The sequence below is a fragment of the Grammomys surdaster genome, unplaced genomic scaffold (genome assembly GCF_004785775.1).
Source record: "Grammomys surdaster isolate TR1022 unplaced genomic scaffold, NIH_TR_1.0 126313, whole genome shotgun sequence".
Taxonomy (NCBI): domain Eukaryota; kingdom Metazoa; phylum Chordata; class Mammalia; order Rodentia; family Muridae; genus Grammomys; species Grammomys surdaster.
Genome location: NW_021621113.1, coordinates 7,773,387 through 7,795,170, shown reverse-complemented (window position 1 = coordinate 7,795,170; position 21,784 = coordinate 7,773,387). Strand labels below are relative to the sequence as shown.

The window sequence follows — 21,784 nt, the reverse complement described above, 5'->3', positions numbered from 1 at the left end:
ATCAGCGCGTAAGAAGAGCACTGGCTGCTCTTGCAGAGGACCTGGATTTTTCTCCCAGCACCCACATGGTGACTCATAACCATCTGTCATCCCAGTTCTAGGGGATCCAAAAGCCACACACGGAGCACATACATGCATGCAGGAGAGACAGTCATACATAAATCTATTTTTTAAAAAAACAGGGCAGGTGTGTCGTTACTCACACTTGTTATCTCAGTTCTTAGGATATTAAAATAGGAAAATGACACTGAATTCAAGGCCAGCCTGGACTACATACTAAGCTACAGGCTAGTCTAAGCAACTATATGACATTGTCTCAAAACAAAAATCTTCCTCCTGCTGTATATCACGAGGATGAACGCAGGTCATCAGTTTTGGTGGCAAGAATCTTTCCCCAGTGAGCCATCTTGCTGGCCCATAAATCCCTAGATTTTGAAAATTATAATTTTTTTAAAAGTGTTCTTTGAGCTGGAGAGATGGCTCAGCAGTTAAGAGCACTGACTGCTCTTCCAGAGGTCATGAGTTCAACCACATGGTCCTCACAACCATCTGTAAAAGTGTTGTTCATCCATTAGTGTTTTCCCTGTATGTATGTACATATATGCCTGTATTGAGGCCAGAAGAAGGCATAGAACTGGAGTTACAGGCAGTTGTGGGCCACCTTGTGGGAGCAGGGAGCAGAATCCAGTTCCCCTGCAAGAGCAGCCAGTGCTCTAACCACTGAGCCATCGGCCCAGCTCCCCCCTGCCTTTCTTTTTCTCAATTCTTGCTTTTCCTCATAATATCGACTTGCCAATAGGCTTCCTTACTGTTAGAGTTAAAAATATTAGATAAAAACTTATTTAAAGTCCAGTGGAATGAGCCTCTCTGAACTTTCAATCCTCCTGCCTCAGCTTCCCCAGTACTGTAGCCCAGGGGTGCACCACCACACCCAAGTCTCCGCTGAATATTATTGGAGAGGGATTCCCTAAAAGGAAAGGCTTAATCCAAACCCATCAAGTCAACAACATGATTAGAAACTAAGGGCATTTATGTAAGGGACAGGGACATTCAGGGTCAGAGGCCAAGGATTTCCCAGCAGAGCTTGTGCAGTGTCTGGACTCTGCTCAGGTAGATCACCAGCCCTCTGGTCCTTACCCAGCATAGCGAACAGACTGGAGCCCGTAGCCATTTGAACCTTTTCTGTCTGGGCGTTCTCACCCACTCTCCTGGGCAGAGACCTGGAAAGCCACCAAGCCATGGTCAGCCCAAAATAGGCCCCAAACACGTGCCCGTGCATCATGACGACGTGGTCTTTCATCTGCAACAGAGCACAATGGTTCGGTGAGTGTCTGAGTCCTAGGCAGAGGAGTTGCTACCCCTGAGACAGTCCTGAGCTTCCTGAGGGAGGTATGACTTGAACTCTGACCTGCAGTTCAGAGCTTATCCAGCCCAGCCAGCTAGCTCTTGGCTCAGAAGAGCCAGTGGGCAGCTAAGCCTGGCGTTAACAAGTGACACGGCCCATCCTGTAACAGCGTGCCACAGCTGGATAGACTCTGGGTTCACGCTAATCGTGCCTCATACATTGTAAGTTTACTAAACCTTGGGCCTCACTCTTAGTGGATTTAGAGTAAAGACTGTTTTCAGGGTCTTCGAAACAACAACAACAAAAACACTCAGAATTGATCTACTCTTCGCCCCCTCCCTGCTGCTGCCTTGACCAAAGCCACCTTCAGCGAGACTCCAAATTTCTGCCATAACCTTCCAGCAGGACTTCCTGTTTCTGCCCTTGCCCCTATTGGATATTCTCCAAACAGCTGTAGAACCTGTTACTTGCCTGCCCACAATCCTCCAGGGGGTTCCACTTCCCTCAGTGATTTTTGTCTCCATGACCAGCAGGGAGACCCTGTGAGCTCTACTCCCGGCTCACCTCTCCCTCCACACCTCCACTCTGCCTGCTTCCAACTCCTCACACCTCCAGTGGCTGCCTCTCACCTACAACAGCTGGAAATTACTTGCTCCCTGGGCAGAGGGGGATGGGCAGGGAAGAGGAAGTGGTCAGCCCTTGGGAGCGAGCAACAAGCAGGTACATCTCAGTCTGCTTTGTAGGATAACCGAAGGGCAAGATGTGTGAAGGGTATGGGCAAAGACACAGGGCCTCTGGACAGGCGCAGTCACCACACACTCTCCCAGGGCTGGCTGCTGTTGCCAGACACTCTCCAGGGCTGGCCTCAGAATCTGCTTGGTGGAGCTTCCCCACTGGTGTCTGGTATCTTACCCGCCTCTCATATTTCTGCACCATCTTTCTATGGTTTACTTTTCTTTTTTCTTTTTTTTAAGAGACATATTTATTTTATGTATATGAGTACACTGTAGCTGTCTTCAGACACTCCAGAAGAGGGCATCAGATCCCATGACAGATGGTTGTGAGCCATCATGTGGTTGCTAGGAATTGAACTCAGGACCTCTGGAAGAGCAGTCAGTGCTCTTAACCACTGAGCCATCTCTCCAGCCCTATGGTTTACTTTTCACTATAGATTATCACTAACATGACACACCTTTTGCCCATTTCACATTTACTGGTAACCGTTCCTTCCGCAGCAGAAGTTCCCACAGTTGTATCTCCCCAGGGTCTTGAGAAGGACTGGTACATAGCAGGTACTCTCGGGAAGTTCTTCTCAAATGGGCAGATGATGCTAAGAGCCCTCACTCACGCATAAAGATGCAAGCCTACCAGCTAAGGACCAGAAAGAGCACATGCCTGCACTTCCAGCTCATAGAAAGCTGAAGTAAGAGGATGGTGTGATTTCAGGGCCAGCCTGAGCTACAAAAATGAGGCCCTGCCTCAGATACACCTAAAATTGAGTTTATATATAGTTCATTCCATTGAATGCTTGCTTAGCAAACACAAAACCCCGGAATCAATCTCCAGCACCACTTAGCCTGGTGCAGGACACACGCCTATAATCCTGACATTCAGAACATGCTGACGGGCAGAGCAGAGTTCAAAACAGCCTTGACTCATAGTGAGTTCAAGAGCAGCCTAGGAAACATGACTCTCTCTCTCTCTCTCTCTCTCTCTCTTTCTCTCTCTCTCTCTCCTCTCTCATACACACACACACCCCAATCAGTCAAATATAAAAAAATTAAGCTAGGTGGTGGTGGCGCATGCCTTTAGTGCCAGCATTCAGGAGGCAGAGGCAGGAGGATTTCTTGAGTTTGAGACCAGCCTGGTCCACAGAGCTAGTTCCAGGACAGCCAGGACTACATAAAGAAATCCTGTCTCAAAAAAACAAATTAATTAAATAACTAGAAAACAAAATAAAAAATGAAAAAAATAATTTTTTATTTACTTATGCATATATGCGTGTGTGTCTGTATTAGCATCTGTGCATGCTCAGAGGCCAGAAGAGGATGTCATATCCCCGAAGCTGGAGTTACAGTTGTTCATGGGCTTCCTGATGAGGGTGCCGAGGACTGAGCTCAGGTCTTCAGCACTTCAGCAAGTGCCCCTATCCACTGAGCCATCTCTCCAGTCCTCCAGCAACCTATTTTTTTTTGTTTGTTTGGTTTTTTGAGACAGGGTTTCTCTGTGTAGCCCTGGCTGTCCTGGAACTCACTCTGTAGACCAGGCTGGCCTCGAACTCAGAAATCCGCCTGCCTCTGCTTCCCAAGTGCTGGGAATTAAAGGCGTGCGTCACCACCGCCCGGCTAGCAACCGATGTTTTAAGTGGGTTCCAAGGATTAAACTCAGGTCACCAGACTTGTACAGCAAACACTCTGATGCACTGAGCCATCTCCTTAGCTCTAGTTTTCCTTTGTTTGTTTGTTTATTTGCTACGTTTTGGGGTGGGGAGTTGTTTTGGTTTTGTTTCTTCAAAATAGGGTTTCTTTGTGTTATCCTGGCTGTCCTAGAACTCCCTCTGTAGACCAGGCTGGCCTCAAACTCAGAGAGATCTGCCCGCCTCTGCCTCCCAAGCACTGGGATTAAAGCCTGATGCCAGCACAGCCTGGTTTTGTTGTGTTTCTAAGACAAAGTCCTTGTAGCTCAAGTTAGCTTCAAATTTGCTCCATAACTGAAGAAGACCTTGAACTTCTGATCCTTCTGTCTCCACTGTCCCAGGCCTGGGATTACAGGTATGTGGCCCCACCTCTGGTTTTACCCTGTCTTGATGACCATGTTTTACTCTGAGGACTAAGCTCTGTCAATTGCAGCTGGGTGGACCCTAGGCTACCATAAAACATGCCCTGGCCCTCTGCTCTAGAACGGAAACCGGAGGAGTTATATTTAGTACAGCTTATAAAATTAGGATGCTAGCTGCTGCGCCCAGCAATTGAGCGATTGGTTGATTCTGAACTAAGTGCATGTGGTGTTTTCCTTCATGCGGCGACTCAACTGGGTTCCAGAGAGAAAGCTAGTGTGGGTTTGCAAGAAGCACTCCCCAAAAGGCTGTGGGAATTTGGAAGTGAGGGGCTGGTGTGGCAGCAACCTGCCAGCTGAGTGGAGAGATTTCAGAGCCCCGGGTCAGACAGTCTCCATGAGATGAGAACAGGCCGACCTGCCCGCCAGTGCACTGCGGGCATAGCATGGATTGCTTTTTTATTATTTCACACTAGCTACGGAGTTTCTTTTACAGGACCTGGGACTTAGTTAGCAGCAAAGGGAAGAGTGGGGGTAAGGGGAGGAAACCTGCTCTTCAGTAAAGAGAAAGCTACTGAACGGAGAGGAGTGTGCCCAACCGAGGCAGGACACCTCGGAGACTTCCAGTCATTTTCTGGTCACTTTATGAGTCTAGTTAAACCTCATGGACGTGGAGATTCTTGTACTAAGTTCCCCTCCTTCTGCCTAGAAACCATCAGGGACTAAGCTGGTGCAGGCTGAGCTGAGGTCTGAACACAGGCTAACAGGACACAGACTCTGAAGGGCTCTCCTTCCTTCTACAGCTCTCAGTCCATGGCTCCCTGTTGGACTCTTGGCCCTGCCGATAGCCCCATCTGTCATTGCTCTTGGACTCTGGGTTCTCCCTTGGCAGCACCCCAACCCTCTCCTTCTTCCACACATGCCCCAGAGAAGCTGTGTGTGGCCTCCGTACTGACCGCAAGCCGCTCTAGGCCCACAGTAGGTGAGCGGTGGTCTCACGGCACCTCTCCAGCCAGCTCCCACACTTGTGGGTGATTGCTCCCCCTCCTTTCCACCCTCCTCCCCCTGCAGCTGCCTCGACCCTGTGTCTCCCTGAGGACATCCAACCGAGCTGGTGGACCATCCTGTGTCCTCCTTACCCTACCTATGAAAGAACTAGACAAAGCCTTTCCCTCTCTGCCTCAGAGCTGTGACACTTACAGGCCATCTATCTGTGTTGTCAGCTTTTCCAGATTATTCTAACTGTTATGTAGCCATCGGCCATCTTAAGTAAATGGAATTTTCCTCATTCTACATCCCAACATCTGCTCCATTTCTCTGCTCCTCCTCTTTCTTCCCCTCCCCCCGTGCCACCTCTCTCTCTCTCTCTCTCTCTCTCTCTCTCTCTCTCTCTCTCCCTCTCTCTAGACAAGGCCATCAACATTCTCATTCTCTCTGTCTCATTCTCTTGTCTGTCTGTCTGTCTTTGTCTCTCTCTCTCTGTCTCTCTCTGTTTCTCTGTGTGTGTCTCCTGGCTAGTTTTCTGTCAACTTGACCCAGGATAAAGTCACTTGAAAGCAGGAAACCTCAACTGAGAAAACGCCACTCCCCCCCCCACCCCCCGCCAGCTTGGTTTGTGCACTCTCTTGATTAATGACAGCGACAGAAGCTTTCTCTAGTGAGCATGTTCCTCATATCATAAGGTTTTTATTGATTCTTCTCAGTAGATATTACTTCTGATTCACTGGGCTCAACTGGATAGTAAAATGCATAGATATGGCCAGGTAGGGGTGGGGGTGCACCCCTCTTAATCCCAGGGCTTGGGAGGCAAAGACAGGAGGGTTTCTGAGTTTGAGGCCAGTCTTGGCTACAAAGTGAGTTCTAGGACAGCCAGGGTTCCACAGAACCCTGTCCTAAAGAAAGAAAGAAAGAAAGAAAGAAAGAAAGAAAGAGAGAAAGAAAGAAAGAAAGAAAGAAAGGAAAGAAAGGAAGGAAAGAAAGGAAGAAAGAAAGGAGGAAGGAAGGAAGAAGAAAGAAAGAAGAAAGAAAGAAAGGCATAAGGCATAAATATTCTATGGGCATTTAATGTACATTTCCAATGTTAGCTCTCTTAAAGGAGAGTCATCAGAATTAATTTTTTCTTTGAAATATAATTTTCCTGCTATGGTATCTTTTTAATAATATGCAATTACCTATACAAAAGCATACTAATTCCATGGGTATAGAACTGTGAATTTGGTCAGGCAGTGGTGGCGCACGCCTTTAATCCCAGCACTTGGGAGGCAGAGGCAGGCGGATTTCTGAGTTTGAGGTCAGCCTGGTCTACAGAGTGAGTTCCAGGACAGCCAGGGCTACACAGAGAAACCCTGTCTCGAAAAACCAAAAAAAAAAAAAAAAAACTCTGAGTTTGAACAACATATGACAGTCATATCACACCGGTCGCTTCTAATGTAGGACAACTCAAAGCTCTAGGTAGTTGATAAAAATTTAAAGGTAGTCAATGGAATTTTGTGGCACTCCCTACGTGCCTTAGCCATATTTTATGTCTGTTAATTATGGGCAAGGACCATGGTGTACAGACCAAGAAAGTATAAAGAAACCACGGCAGGGGTTGGGGGTGGGGCCTGAGGTGTGACTAGGGGACACAACTGCCTTGAATTGATGTGGGTGGTGCCAGCCCATGGTGGGTGGCACTATACCTAGGCAGGGTGATATAAGAAAGCAAGCTGAACAAGCCGGTAAGTATCAAGTCTCCATGGCTTCTGTCTTAGTTCCTGCCCTAATTTGCCTTCATGATGGACTGCAGTCTGTAAACTGAAACAAGGCCCTGCCTCCCCACATTGCTTTGCTCATGGTGTTTATCACAGCAATGAAACCATTACTAAGACTCTCTCTCTTGATGTGAGGTGTGTGTGTGTGTAAGTGTGTGTAAGTGTGTGTGTTCCAGTTAATGCGAACGGGCCATCACATGTCCTGCTCAGTCTCCCTGCCTTATTTCTTTGAGACAAGGTCTCTCACTGAGCCTGGAGCCAGGATGGCAGCAGGACACCACAGCTGTATATCTATCTCCCCGACCCACAGTGGTCGGGTTATGGGCAGATCTTGAATTGCACCTAGATTTTGCAGGAGTGCTGGAGATTTGAACTCAGATCCTCATGCTTGAGCAACCTCGCGCTTTGCCACAGAGCCATTTCATGTCAGTGGATTAATACATGCACTCCCCTGACCACTGCGGCAGTGGCACTGCCCTCCAGAGGCAAACGAAGAGGCTGAGGCACTAGGAAGTTATCCTGACCTGATCGGTCTCCTGGGGACTCTGCTAGGGGCAGAGCTGGGCTGTGTATCAGTCTCTGACGTCAACTCCAGCGCTTTTACTCTGAGCAGAGGCTGAGGCTCCATTGCCCACAGGGCCCTGATGCTATGATGCTGTGTGATTTGGGGTAGTTCCTTTCACTCTCTGGCCATTGGCTTTGTCATCTCTGAGGTGAGAAGGCTGATCATCTCATCCCTTGGGGTCACAGCAGGGTCCAGGTTTGGGCAGAGAGCCTGGGAAAGCCATCAGACTGGCACCATTATGGGCTGGCTTCAAACCTAGACTCACAACAATCCTTCCCAGTAAGAAGGTTACGATGACCTTGAGATGACACACAAGATTGCTTTAAAAGAAGACACTAGTGTTGAGTGTGCCAGTACACACTTTTAACCCCAGCACCCTTGAGGCAGGGACAGGTAACTCAAACTCTATGAGTCTGAGGCCAGCCTGGTCTACATAGCACGTTCCAGGCTGGCCAGGGATACAGAGTGAGATCCTATCTCAATAAAACAACAACAACCCCATCAACATAAAATAAGACACTTAACCTGTAACTCGCTGGACCCTGCCAAGGTGACTGTGTGTGGTGGCTATTCTTGGTTGCTGACTATATCTAGAATGAGCTGAAACCCAAGAGACTGGTACTCCCATGGGCAATTTTCATGACCGAATCTTTTGAAATGGAAAGACCTACCTTAAATCCCAATCTTTTGAGGTGGGAAGATTCACCTTAAATCTGGGCCACTTCTTCTAGACATGGAAGAAAAAAAGCGCCTGTTCTTTGCCTGTTTGCCCTCACTCTTGCTCGAAAGTTTAGACCTTTGCAGGCGCTAGAACCTACTTCTTTAGGATTTCAGTGTCTACTGAAGACCAGCTGAGACATCCAGCCTTGTGGACTGAACAACTACTGGATTCTTGCACTTTCCATTAGGAGATAGCGATTGTTGGACTAGTCAGACCATAGCCTGTAAGTCACCCTGATAAATTATACACACACACACACACACACACACACATATATATATATTCTACCAGTTCTTTCTCTAGAGAACCCTGATTAGCACATTAGTACATTCTGGAAATTCATCTTATGCATCCCCATAATAACCTTATGAAGGGCCTGGAGAGATGGCTCAGTGGTTAAGAGCATTGGCTGCTCTTTCAAAGTCCTGAATTCAATTCCCAGCGACCACATGGTGGCTCACAACCATCTATAACAGGATCTGATGCCCACTTCTGGGGAGCAGGTGTACATACAGATAGAGCGCTCAGATTAAATAAATAAATAAATAAGTAAATAAATAAATAAATAACCCTTGTGATGCTCCAGGCCCTCACTTACTGTGTTTAACCTTCAGCGGAATCTAACCGCTTGCAGCTCCAGTTGGGGTAGTGTCCTACCTCCCCACCTTCTCCAAGGTCCCCCTCCTAGCCCCGGGAACTCACTTTGAAAACCATCTCGTCGGCAAGTCTGATGGCACCAAAGGCCGTTGCCTCTATCACCACCATCACGGCCAGCTGCACCAAGTTGACCTTCCCCAGGATGGCGCCGGCCGAGATCAGCACAGGCAAGGTGCTCATGGTAGCTATCTGGATGCTGAGAAGCGGGGTGGGGCGGGCAGTAGGAAGAGGAGAAGGGCTAGGAGAAAGAGGGGGAGGGGAAAGGGAGGCCAGAGAGAGAGAGGATGAGGAAGAGTTATCTCTCATCAGGTCCCGCCCACGAGAGGGCTACTGCCGCAGAGTGGGGCTCTCCTGCCCCCACCAGGGCGACACCGGTGGTCTGAGTTTTCTTTGCACAAACTCACAGTTCAGGGATGCTCAGAGGCTCCGAGCCTCTTCTACAAACGTCACTGTGACTCAAAGTGACTTTTTCTTCCCCAGGGACACAGCTGCCTGAATTCCACGTGCAACCTCACACTTCCTTTCTGCTGCAGCCACTCAGATGCTCAGTAGAGGGCGCTGTGTACCTGCTGGCTCCCCACTCAACTATTTACTCTCACGGAACATCCGCCAGTAAATAAGAATGACCATATTTATTTCCCGGAGCTGGGCCGGGGTTTAGAAGGAAGACATTGTATATGTGTATTTAATACAGAAAGACTGGCAAGTACTTGAAGAGGGAACTTGTAAATCAAGTCTGGCATTATGAAGACTGTCAAATCCTTCCTCCCCTTAACAAATGTGCCGGCTTAGTATGGGGATTCGGGTAGAGAAAAACATTGGGGTTTTTTGTTTGTTTGTTTGTTTGTTTTCAAAGTGATTTTGGTTGGCTGGGGAGACACGGGGTTTCCTGAGACAGCTGTACCAACTGGGTTTATCTTGGATGGTTTCCTGGGGGAGGTGGCACTGAGCTTTCCATTGAAGCCTGGGGTTTTAATGAAGTTGGCATCCCGATGCTGTTGAGAGGCTACCGAGATGCCCAAGTTTAAAGGTCAGCCCTCCATCAGCAGGGATTGCTAGGTCGGTACTAAGTTCTCCGTGGTGTACATACAAGAGGCCAAGGAGTTGGAAGGGTGGCTACTACCTACTGGTAACAAACATGAGGCTCAGGTCCCAGCTGGCCTAGATCTAAAGTCGGAGTCCAGTGGTCTGCACGCAGCCTCCCCAGAGTTCCCCGTTGTTCATGAGGCTCAAAGGTGTGGGGGGAGGTAAGAGAAGGGCATGGGAAAGGAGTCCTGTGTGGACCAGGAGTGACTCAGTATGTGTGGTAACTCGGTGGTCACTGTGACCAGACAGGCTATGCTTAGTGAGTGAGTGCTTACTGTTCTGACAAGCTTAGTACATAAATCACCGGGACAGCATGGGATTTTAGACCTCGCAGCAGGTTACAGCAAGAGGTGACAATTCAGCCTGGCAGTGGTAGCTCAGGTTTTTAATCCCAGCACTCGGGAGGCAGAGGCAGGTGGATCTCTGTGAGTTCAAGGCTAGCCTGGTCTACAGAGTGAGTTTCAGAATAGCCAGGGCTATATAGCAAATGAAACTCTGTCTCAAAAAAAAAAAAAAAAAAAGAAAAGAAAAAGAAAGAAAGAAAGAAAAAACAAAAACAATACAAAAACAAAAAACAAACAAACAAACAAAAAAGGCTGACTCAGCAATGTTGGGACTATGGGCTTGTGGGACTGTGGGACCCTGGATGACTCTGCCTGGGTGACTTCCTGTGTAGAATGGAGACAACACCTGGGGAGTTACGGTAAGAGCAGAATTCATGAACACTCATCAGACACAACAAGGAAGTTGATCCATTGCCAGGACTTTCTAGGGAGTCTTCTAGAAGCTTTCTGAGTATATCATCAAAAATACACCTATGGAGCCAGGTGTGGCTTGGGTGACACAGTGCTTTCCTGGTATACACAAGGCCCTGAGTCTGACCCCCCCAGTACCACATAAATCATCAGTGACAGCACGCCTGTAATCTCCACACTCAGAAGGCTGAGGCAGGAGGATCATCTTGTAAGAGGAGACCCTCAGTTGAGGAATTGTCTCCATCAGATGGACCAGTGGGCATGTCTGTAGGGTGTTTTCTTAGTTGCTAATTGATGTGGGAAAACCCAGCACTGAGGGAGCATGGCAGCACCTGCTGGTATTAACCCAGATAAAAGGGGACAAGGCTGGGGGCTGGAGAGATGGCTCAGTGGTTAAGAGCACTGACTGCACTTCCAGAGATCCTGAGTTCAAATCCCAGCAACCACATGGTGGCTCACAACCATCTGTAATGAGATCTGATGCCCTCTTCTGGTGTGTCTGAAGACAGCTACAGTGTATTCATATATAATAAATAAATAAATCTTTAAAAAAAAAAAAAAAGGGGACAAGGCAGAAAGAAGCTTGCTACCATCCTGCCCACCAGGCCTTCCCTCGCTGCAGAGTTGACCCACCCTCCTTCTGCTAACTCATTTGCTGATAGGAGAACCAGCATTTCCAGGCTTCCCCCATGGACTAAGGACCAGTCATCCCCCAGGACTGAGCAAGTACCAGGTTGTCAGCCTTGTTTGACAGCCACTGTGGGACTGTGCCAACTGCTGAGGTACTCAGCCTCAAGGATCAAGTAACTACCATGTTCTTGCTCTCGGGTATAAGAGTCCATTATCATTATTTAAATGTAATCTAATTCAATAATTTTTTTTTCTTTTTGTTTTCTGAGACAGGGTTTCTCTGTGTGTCCCTAGCTGTCCTGGAACTCGATTTGTAGACCTGGATGGTCTTGAACTCAGAGATCTGCCTTCCTCTGCCTCATGAGTGCTGGGATTAAAGGCAAGTGCTGTCACACTCAGCTCAATAAAGTCCTTTTATATATATATATATATATATATATATGTGTGTGTGTGTGTGTTTTCATCCTGTTGGTTCTGTTCCTCCAGAGAACTAAGCTGTATCTATCCACCAATCATCTGTCACTTATTAATCTGATCTTCCCCTATATAAGTACCACCCAGGAGAACACAGATCTCTCTCTTTCCCTCCCTCCTTCCCTCCCTGTCTCCCTTCCTCCCTCCCTCCCTCCCTCCTTCTCTCCCTCTCTCCCTCTCTCCAAGACAGGGTTTCTCTGTGTAGCCCTGGCTGTCTTGGAACTCACTCTGTCACCCTGTACACCAGGTTGGCCTCAAACTCAGAGAGTTCCTCCTACCTAGGGCTGCTGAGTGCTAGGATTAAAGGCTTGGATAAGCACCACCTGGGCCGCTATTCTTTGTCTTTAAAATGGTGCCTCTCAGGGTGATGCTTCTGTTTCCTGTTCTGTTTTGTGTTTGTTTATTTCTTTTCTTACTTTTCCTACTAACCTCTGTCCACTGTTCATAATGACAATCCAAGTCATTAATAACAAAATAGGGAGGATCCAGGGAGAGATCCAGATCCCTTGGGTACCACAGGGTTGGCATAGCCATGCCCAGTAGGGCCAATTAAATTAGATTTTTGTATAAGCAATGAAAATCTTGTAGAAACAGTATATCCTATGTATTTTGTGTGCCATAGAGAGAGAGGGGTTGAGAGGTCATGATCTTCTAGAACCTTCTCACTCTGCATTCGAAACGCCCACGTGACCCAGTTCCTTTCAGTTACCTGGACAGATTGTTGATCTTGTTCCAGTGGTGGACCTGGTGCAGGAAATGGTCCAGCAAGATTGTCCCCTGCACCCCGAGGGCCAACATGAAGAGGTTGAAGGCTACACTGCTCCAGCTGTGTCTCCGAAAGGAAGAGGACAGGAAGCCGAAGCCCAAGGCTGCCACAAGGGTCAAATCCTGGAGGACTGTGAATGGGGAGGGGTGGAGTGGATGGGGACAAAGGGAGAGAGGGTGAGAGTCGGCCTCAGTGGCCACTGGAAGGGACATCTGAGATCACTGAAGAGAACTTGGCCAAATTGCTTCTCCTCTTTGAGCCTCAACTTTCTCATCTGAATAATGGGCAACTGAGCACGCAGGGCTGAGGTGATGCAAGTGAAAGCTGGTGAAATGGTTCAGGCAGGTATGAGAGCACAGGAAACGGGCAACCGTTATGAGAAATAAACACTACGGCATGGACAAGCGCAGACTCAGGGTCCCGGTGTCACTGGCATTTAGCAAATGTAAAATTGCTCTGGGATTGTAGGCAGGAATCTACCATGGTCATACATGCTGAGGCCCCTGCAGTTGATCAGTCCAGATGAGACAGAAGAGAGAAGACAGAGGTGGCTCCGTGCCCATGGCATGAGCCAAGCCATCTTGATAAGAAGCAGGTTAGAAGGAAATCACAAAACAAAAATTAAAAAGCTGGGTGGTGGCAGCTCACGAGAGGCAGCGGGAAGGGCTGCAGAGATGGCTCAGTGTGAAAAGGGACCTGTCTCAGGAGCCTGGGGACCTGACTGTCACCTCCTGTTGTTCATGGTGGAAAGAGTGCATGGGCTCCTGAAAGTTGTCCTCTGACCTCCACATGGGTGGGCACTTACATGTCCATATGCACATAGGTGCATTTGTATGCACGCATGCACACAAACGATCAAAGTCTAAAAGAAGAAAAAGGAAGCTGGACGGTGGTGGCGCACACCTCTAATCCCAGCACTCGGGAGGCAGAGGCAGGTGGATCTCTGAGTTCGAGGCCAGCCTGGTCTACAGAATGAGTTCCAGGAAAGCCAGAGCAATAAAGAAATCCTGTCTAGGAAGGAAGGAAAAAAGGAAGGAAAGAGGGAGGGCCAGAGGGAGGGAGGGTGGGAGGGAGGGGAAAAGGAAGGACCGGGAAGGAAGGAAGTGAGTTGGCTCTAGCTCTTGTGAGGGACTTGGTGGACCAGCAGAAAATGCCTTTTCTGGCCTGGGGCCAGAGGAGGAGCTGCAGAAACAGAGTTCAGAAGTCACCCTGAGGGGCTGGACAGATAGCTCAGTGGTAAGAAAGAGCACTGATTACTCTTACAGAGGTCCTGAGTTCAATTCCCAGCAACCTCAGGCCCATTTGTGATGGGATCTGATGCCCTCTTCTGGTGTGTCTGAGGACAGTGACAGGGCAGTGGTACTCACATACATAAAAGAAATAAATCTTGAAAAAAAAATTGATCCTTCTGTGCCACCAGGACAGGTGAAATATTTTAAAATAATAAATGGGCATGAGCTTTTTTTTTTTTTTTTTTTTTTTTTTTTTTTTTTTGGTTTTTCGAGACAGGGTTTCTCTGTGGAGCCCTGGCTGTCCTGGAACTCACTCTGTAGACCAGGCTGGCCTCGAACTCAGAAATCCACCTGCCTCTGCCTCCCAAGTGCTGGGATTAAAGGCGTGCGCCACCACCGCCCGGCGGGCATGAGCTTTTTTATTTCAAGACTTATTTCATTTATATGAGTACACTGTTGTCTTCAGACACACCAGAAGAGAGGATCGGATCCCATTACAGATGGTTGTGAGCCACCATGTGGTTGCTGAAAATTGAACTCAGGACCTCTGGACCTCTGAGCCATTTTTTCCAGCCCAGGATCAGAAATTTAAAGCCATTCTAAAATATACCTGGGGGTCAGGGGGAGGGGAGGTGGCTTAGTGGTTAAGAACACTTCCTTCTCTTGCAGAGGACTGTTTTAGTTCCCAGACCTAATGTGATGGTGGCTCGCAACCACCTGTGATATCATTTCCAGTGGCTCTGATGCTCTCTTCTGGTCTCTGCAGGCACTAACTATGCATGTGGTGCACAAAAAAAAAAAAAAAAAACCCCACCACACATTATCACCCAAACCAACTCCAAATCACTCTGAGGCCTTGGCATATTAGGAAGAGGGAGGGAGACCATTTGAGGACAAAAAGCCATCAGATGTTGCTCATTTGTCCCTCGGCTTAGAATTATATAGATCTCACACAACCCTCCACAGTGGGCTGCCTCAGAATTCCAAAGTCTCTGGATGACGGAGTATGTTGGTCTTCACCTTTGACCTCATCATGCACAGTGTGAAAATGGCAGCCAGGACAGACGCAATGATCACAGAGAGGCCCTCCCTGATGGCCACCCCAAAGGTTCTTCCTCAAGAATGTTCTCTGCCGCCAGGTGGTGGTGCGCACGCCTTTAATCCCAGCACTTGGGAGGCAGAGGCAGGCGGATTTCTGAGTTCAAGGCCAGCCTGGTCTACAGAGTGAGTTCCAGGACAGCCAGGGCTACACAGAGAAACCCTGTCTCGAAAATAAAAAAAAAAAAAAAAAAAGAAAAACCAAAAACCAAAAACAACAACAACAAAAATGTTCTCTGCCACAGCTGTCTGGATCCCAGTGCAGTGGATCAGGCCTTTCTGTCTTCAGGGAGGGGAGGAGGGACGAGGCGTCAATCTCACTAGTCTGGTGTCCCCCACAGTTCCACTGGACAGTCCCCAACACCTGCTCTGGACACTCCCACCTCTTCCTCAGTCCTCTTCATGCTCAGATCCAGTCTCCAAGCATGCTCAGTCCAGCAACATAGCCACAACCCTCCGGGATCCAAGCTGTCAGGTCCCTGGGAAGCCACGGACAAGTACTAATCCAGGTGCCTATTAGCATGCCAACGAGCACACTGGCCGCCAGGCTCATGCAATACCGGTGTCATCTCTGGTCTTCTCATCCCTGCCTCTTATCTCTTGTCCTAAACTTCTCCAGCCTAGTGGGCTTCCCTTCCTCCAGCTTCTCTCTTTTTCCTATCAAACCCTGACATTTTGGCCACGTGTTCTTTTGGTTCTCCCGTCCTCGGGTCTCTCTCCCATCCTCGGGTCTCTCGCTCTTCAGATTTCTTTTGCTTGGCTCACTTTTGGCTCGCTTGGTCTGCTTGCTCCCCTCCCCCCGCCTTAACTCTTTCCGTCTCTCTTCTCTTGTGTTCCACCTTGTTCAGTCTGGATCCTTGTTGACATCTCTGGCTGTACTCTTTCTCAGATCTACAATAAAAACTCTCCCAGTGCTGTCCCAAGGATTTAAGAGGCAGAGGCAGAAGCAGGCAGATCTTTGAATTCAAGACCATGCAGGCCAACGGAGTGAATTCCAGGACAGCTAGTGCTACACAGAGAAACACTGTCTCCAAAGCCCAAATACCTCACCTCCAAAACAACAACAAAACCTCCTCGGGATGCTTGCTTCCTCCTTTTTATTCACAGACTGACTCTCCTGCTTTTGAATCAAGGCAGGAAACCTGGTGTGAGGCGTTAGTTTTACATATCAAAGCAGACCTGGTCTCCAGGTTCTCTCATACCCTGCCCCCAACCCTGCACTTTCCAGGCTGGGGCCTGGGCTGCCCCTCCCCCAGAGGCTCTTCCCTATCTAGATAATCCAGCCTCTGCGCCCTTGAGGCCAGTGATCTCAATCAAGAGCAGCTTCCCAGTAAACCTGCCTTTAATATATTCTAGTCTGGCTTGAATTGGTTCATTTCACCAGCCTAGAAACAACCCATCAGTTATTACTACCATATACCACCATGGAAATGGTGTGCTGGCCACTCCAGCCTTCTGTGTACAGGCAGAGCCCTAGAGGACTCAGCCTCAGGACAACCTGCTTAACTAAGATTTTGGCAGTTTCTTTCCCAAATCCTAGCCAACAGAATGCCAACAAACGGAATTTATGAGACATATTTTCCCACCTTCTGTGTGCAGTGAGTCTCTGAGGGGATTTGAGGGTGCTGCCGACCAGGAACTGGCCTGTGGAGAGAGCTATTTACCAGTCAGTCACCACAGGAAGAAATCACCAGCCTCAGGTCTCAGTGTTAGCTCTGCACACAAGGTGGACACTCTTATTACTGGAAAGTTCCTTTGGTGTCAGAGGACATTGGAACTCACTTCCATTGGAGAACACAGTGTCTCACCGGTGTAGGCTGTCAGTGGGCAATGACACCCCTGGGATGCAGGTGGCAGCCAAGGATCAATGACAGCCCTGCAATCTGGTGCCTTGAGGACTGGCATTCAGGAGACACATCGTACACATATGCATGTGCACTAACTAAATGTCCATCTATACATGAGTCAGTGTCTATGTCTGTGCCAGTCTTTATCCAGGTTTAAAGCTATACCTGAATCCATTGCTACCTGTTTCTATGTCTGTATTCAGATCGATACCTGGACAGAGCATCCCCATGGTAGTGCAGAGAGTGTATCAAAACAGGGAAGGTGGGACAAGGTAGAGAGTATGTTAGAGGGCTGAGCTATTCCAGATGAAGGGTTGATTAGGGATGGAGAGGGCTCTACAGTGTAGTGAAGAGACTGAGGGACTTCTTGAGTTTGAAGCACGGCTTGACTGAGAGCTTTCTTTGAGGCACATTGAGTAAGTACGGTCCCTAGCCTCTTCTCTTCCTCTGTTAGGCAGGAATTACAATGTTAACTCTGAAGGTGGGTAAGAAAATGAAGGGGATGTGTTGGAATGTGTGTGGCTGGCATCACTATTTGGCAGTGCCATGTGTGACAAAGAACTGCCATGGTTTTCATTTGCCATGTCCTGCTCATGGAAGAGTAGACATTTTTGTAGCTCTGGTTAGGGCCTGGTTTCTTCTATTTCAGTAATGGAAGTGGCTTCAGGCAGAGGATCATGACAGTGGCTTTGATTAATTCTACCTTCTTCCCCTGCTGTGGGAGGAAGGGTGTCCCCTATCCATCTTCTCCGCAATGCTATGGGGTGAGGTGAGGAACTTTTGCACATCCTCTTAGGATGGTCCAAATTCCTCAGGAGCCAAGCCTGAAGTGGTTGTGTGAAGAAGGTACGATGTACATTTGGGACTGAGAACTGTGGTCAATGGAAAACCATTCCCCCGGAAATATGTACAGCCTTTGTTTGCACAGTACTCTGAAACACGACCCGTCTTCCACTTTGCATAAGTCAGTGCCACTGCAGATTGGGAGGGGGACTAGCAGCGTGTGAGTTTGTGACTTTCGTGGGGCCACACAGCACACCTGTATCGATCAAGGCTCTGGTCTGGTACAGTGAGTGCCTTTCTGTCAGGAAGGCAGGCTCTAGCTCTGGTGTGCACCTCCGTTAGGCAAAAGAATCTCAGGCTTTCTGTCCTTTCTTCTGTCCTCTCTGAGCCTCAGTTTCTCTCTCTGGAAATCATAGGATTGGGCTTGATAGTCTCTGTGCCCTTACAGCCCTGGAACATTCTGAAGGGGTTAGGGAAGGGTAGAGTTGAGCCTGAGGGTTAGAAATTAGAGGGTAGGGGTGGGGCGAGGCATTTCCTGGCTCAGCTGCCACCTGTTCCAGGAATGGGGTCTCCCGGCTTTGCCCCGCCCCGTCCCGCCCCGCCCCCCATTCCCTATAGGCCACACAGGAACCCAAGGTAGGAGCGGGAGCCTTAGGCTGGAAGAAGAGACGGAGGAAAACAGATCCCAGACGCTGTCACTGTTTCTGGAGCCTGTGCAGTCAGTCCAGCTCTTTAGCGATAACATCTGGCCTGGGGCGCCCGCCCTGCTCCCCACCCCCACCCCCAAGCCCAGCTTTTCCCATTTCCTCTCCAGGCTCGGACTCACTCTTCTCGGGGCTCACTCCCGCCCCTTCCCACCCCTCATCCCAGGGCTGAGTCCTGCTCAGAGGCTTGGGCACCTACATGGGTGGTAGCCTCAGCCCCTCACACCATCCTACTAGCCAGGGCTGATAAACTGGTGGACTGCAAGGTGTTCGGAGTTTGATAAGGAGCTGGGAGGACTGGGTGGGGGAGGAATTTCACTGCATTCTGGGAGTGAAATTTCAGGCCTTCTGGGAGGTAAGAAAGAACCTCTGAGCACAGCTGCGAAGCAATGGGGGCAGTCTCCAGCGACCGCATGACGGGACCCACATCTCCACCTCACAATCTGATAATCACCAGTTATCTTTCCGATTTTACAGATGGAGGAAGGGAGGCACAGAGGGCTGCTGGGACTAGCACAGGTGACACAGCTGCTGAATGGTGACAAAGAGATTCAAACTCCATTTGCCCTTCTTGTCTCTTGCTCCATGTGCAGTGAGGCCTGAATTTGCTCATCAGGGTTAAGGCGAGGTTCTCTCAGTCTCCTAATCTGTAAAGTGGGTGGTGACACCTGCTCACTGGCTCCTGAAAGGTCTGGTGCTGTGACAGGAACATACACGGCTGTTATATGTTAGATATATTACTTTGACTGACAGGTCCCTCTTTGTGCCAATGTATTTGGATAACTGCAGCTTGGCCCCTTGAGTTTGTCCACACAGACTTTTTCCCTTTGCCCCTTGGGGCCTGCCCACCCACTCTAGCCCCTCCTGATAGTCCAAGGAAACAAGGCATAGGGGAGAAACTCTTTAGCCTTGGGGGCCATGGCACTCAGCACTGTCTCCTGCCCCAGAGTCTCTGTCCCATCCCTCCATCACAGGAGCAGTCTGGGAATAGAATAGAGCTCTTTCCCTGAGATGAAGGTACCAGGTATGGGGTGCTGACTCATCACTGGAGAACCCCTCTTGTTTCCTGTAACCCTGCCCCTGAGGAGAGCAGGGACCAATGGTGGCTTACTAAGTAAAGGTCCGAAGAGATAGTTTCCCAGTTTGTCAGTCATAGGATGGGGCTGTCTCTGGTAAACTGTTCCAGACGGCCCCCAGCGGAGCATGACTCTAGGTGTAGGTTGCTCCCACGGGTGTTCGACCTTGTAATTAGCCTTAGACAGTGGGACATCAGTAGACATTGTATAAATGCTTCCTTCCCTCCACTCTGTTCTCACTCGCTGCGGCTGCCAGGTGAAGTCTAAGACGGCCTGACGCACCCAGCCGGCACCAGTGCTGGCCATGGGGGAATGAGGCCGGGTGGAGCCATCTCGCCTCTGCTAAACTCCTAGGTTTTGAATAGATGAGTGACCGGAAGTGAAGCTACCAACTGAATAATACCCACTTACCGAGCCACTGAATCATGGTCATGGGTAAATGACATGGTTGCCCCTCCCGCCACCACCCCAGCTGTCCCAGCTGTCCTAGAACTCACTCTGTAGACCAAGCTGACCTTGAACTCAGAGATCTACCTGCCTTTGCCTCCGGAGTGCTGGCATTAAGGCATAGAGTACCCCACCATCACCCAGCTTGACATGGTTGCTTTTTTAAGGCACTCAAGTGGTGGATAGTTGTCACACAGCTGTAGATGAGGGATAGATTCTGCTTCCCTTCAGCATTTCACAGACATCTCCACCTTTAGCCCAGAATGAACAAAACACTGTTGGCTTTCACATCTGGTCGCTGTTTTTATGTTTCTCTTAGAACTCCTGGAGTATGGTGGTTTGAATGAGAATAGCCTCCCCTCGCTCATAGGTTTGTTTGAGAATGGTTAGGAGGTGTGGCCTTGTTGGAAGAGGTGTGGTCTTGTTGGAGGAGGTGTGGCCTTGTTGGAGGAGGTGTGCTACAGCGGCAGGCTTTGAGGCTTCAGAAGTCTCTTGCCACGCCTAGCGCACTCTTGGCCTCCTGCTTGAGGTCTGAGACTTGAGCTCCCAACTGTTCCCGCCTCTGTGCCGTCATCCCACCGTCGTGGGTGCTAAGTATCTGGAGCTGTAGCCTGATCAAATGCTTTCTTTCATAACTTGGCCTCGGCATGGAGTTTCACCACAGTAATAGAAATACAGCTGTCACCCTATCACCTGTCTGCCATCGTCCCTGCCCCCCTCTTTTTCACCAAGTGTGGGCGATTTTATCCCCTAAATGGGTCTTGAGGCTTTGGCCCCTTGCTCCTGTTCTCTCACCCCGTACCCATTTGGCGCCATGATAGACGATCCAGACGTGGTCAGCAGAGTAAGACACACACAGCTGGAGGACGCCCAGGGCAGTCCTTACAGGTTGCTAGAAGAAAACTTTAACACCTCCAGTTTATTTTCAAAAGCTGATGGTCTTTATCTATCCATACATATTAATTCTCTTTCTTTCTTTCTTTCTTTCTTTCTTTCTTTCTTTCTTTCTTCTTGTAAACAGTGTTTTTCTGTGTAACAACCCTAGCTGTCTGGAACTCCCTTTGTAGACAGGCTGGCCTTGAACTTACAGAGATCCACCTGCCTCTGCCTCCTGAGTGCTAGGATTAAAGGGGTAAGCCATTCTGTCCTGTTTTGAAAATTTTTTTGCATGATAATTCTTTCCATACTTTTTATTTATTCTACAATAATAATAACAATTAGTATTAGTATTATTTGTGTGGGGTGGGTTGCATGGGTTTAGAAGGAGACCCTTAAAAGGGGATTAGATGCCCTAGAACTGGGCATGGTGGAAACTAAACTTGGGTCCTCTGGCTTTTAATCCCTGTGCCACCTTTCCAGCCGTATTTATTAATTTTTTAAAATTTCTTTTGCATTACAGAACTTGTGAGAATTACACTCATTCATTTGTTTATTTGAGACATACAGAAGTTGAGGTCAACTTGCAGGCATTAGTTGGCCTGAGTGGTTTCCACAACCACACCTACCAGTTAGGGGCTAAATATGACAGGGGCCATGAGACACCATGGTGGATCCATGCAACAAAAACCAGCATGCTTGACTGTCAGCTGGGCAGTGACAACATCAGAGTACCTAGTTCCTCAGCGAGAAACGGAGGACATAGCATAGTAGCCTGCCTCGTTGGGTTGTGAGGGACCAATGGGAAGCTGTTTGGATAGTGCCTTGTATACAGCAAGTGTTCAATAAAGACCGCGTGTCCAGACCTCACCTCACCGTGCATGCAATACTCAACTTAGTGGAGAAACAGGAAGGAATGAAGTTAAAAATGAACATTGGGTCGGATGTAAAAGAAGTGAATGAACATGGTGGTCCTGTCACACGCCTTTAAACCCAGCACTCTCTAGACTGAAGCAAGCAGATCTCTGAGTTCAAAGCCTGCCTGGTCCACAGAATGAATTCTAGGACAGCCAGAGCTGCACAGGGAAACCCTTTCTCGAAAAATATGCGCACACAAAGAAAAGGAATTAGAACTGTGCAGGAGCCTCTGGATGGAAGACTCTGCCTCCAGATAACTGGCTCAGGCTGCAGCCCTGT

General features: G+C 48.8%; 1 protein-coding gene across 1 annotated transcript in view; it reads right to left on the bottom strand.

The window, feature by feature from the left end:
- Positions 1-21,784, bottom strand: part of Rhce (Rh blood group CcEe antigens) — a 36,246-nt gene that overhangs the window by 13,137 nt on the left and 1,325 nt on the right. Inside the window, exons 2-4 of the mRNA XM_028759862.1 lie at positions 12,468-12,654; positions 8,859-9,009; positions 1,138-1,300 (exon numbers count right to left, since the gene is read on the bottom strand). Coding sequence (XP_028615695.1) covers positions 1,138-1,300; positions 8,859-9,009; positions 12,468-12,654 — 501 coding nt within the window. The remainder of the gene's footprint in view (positions 1-1,137; positions 1,301-8,858; positions 9,010-12,467; positions 12,655-21,784) is intronic.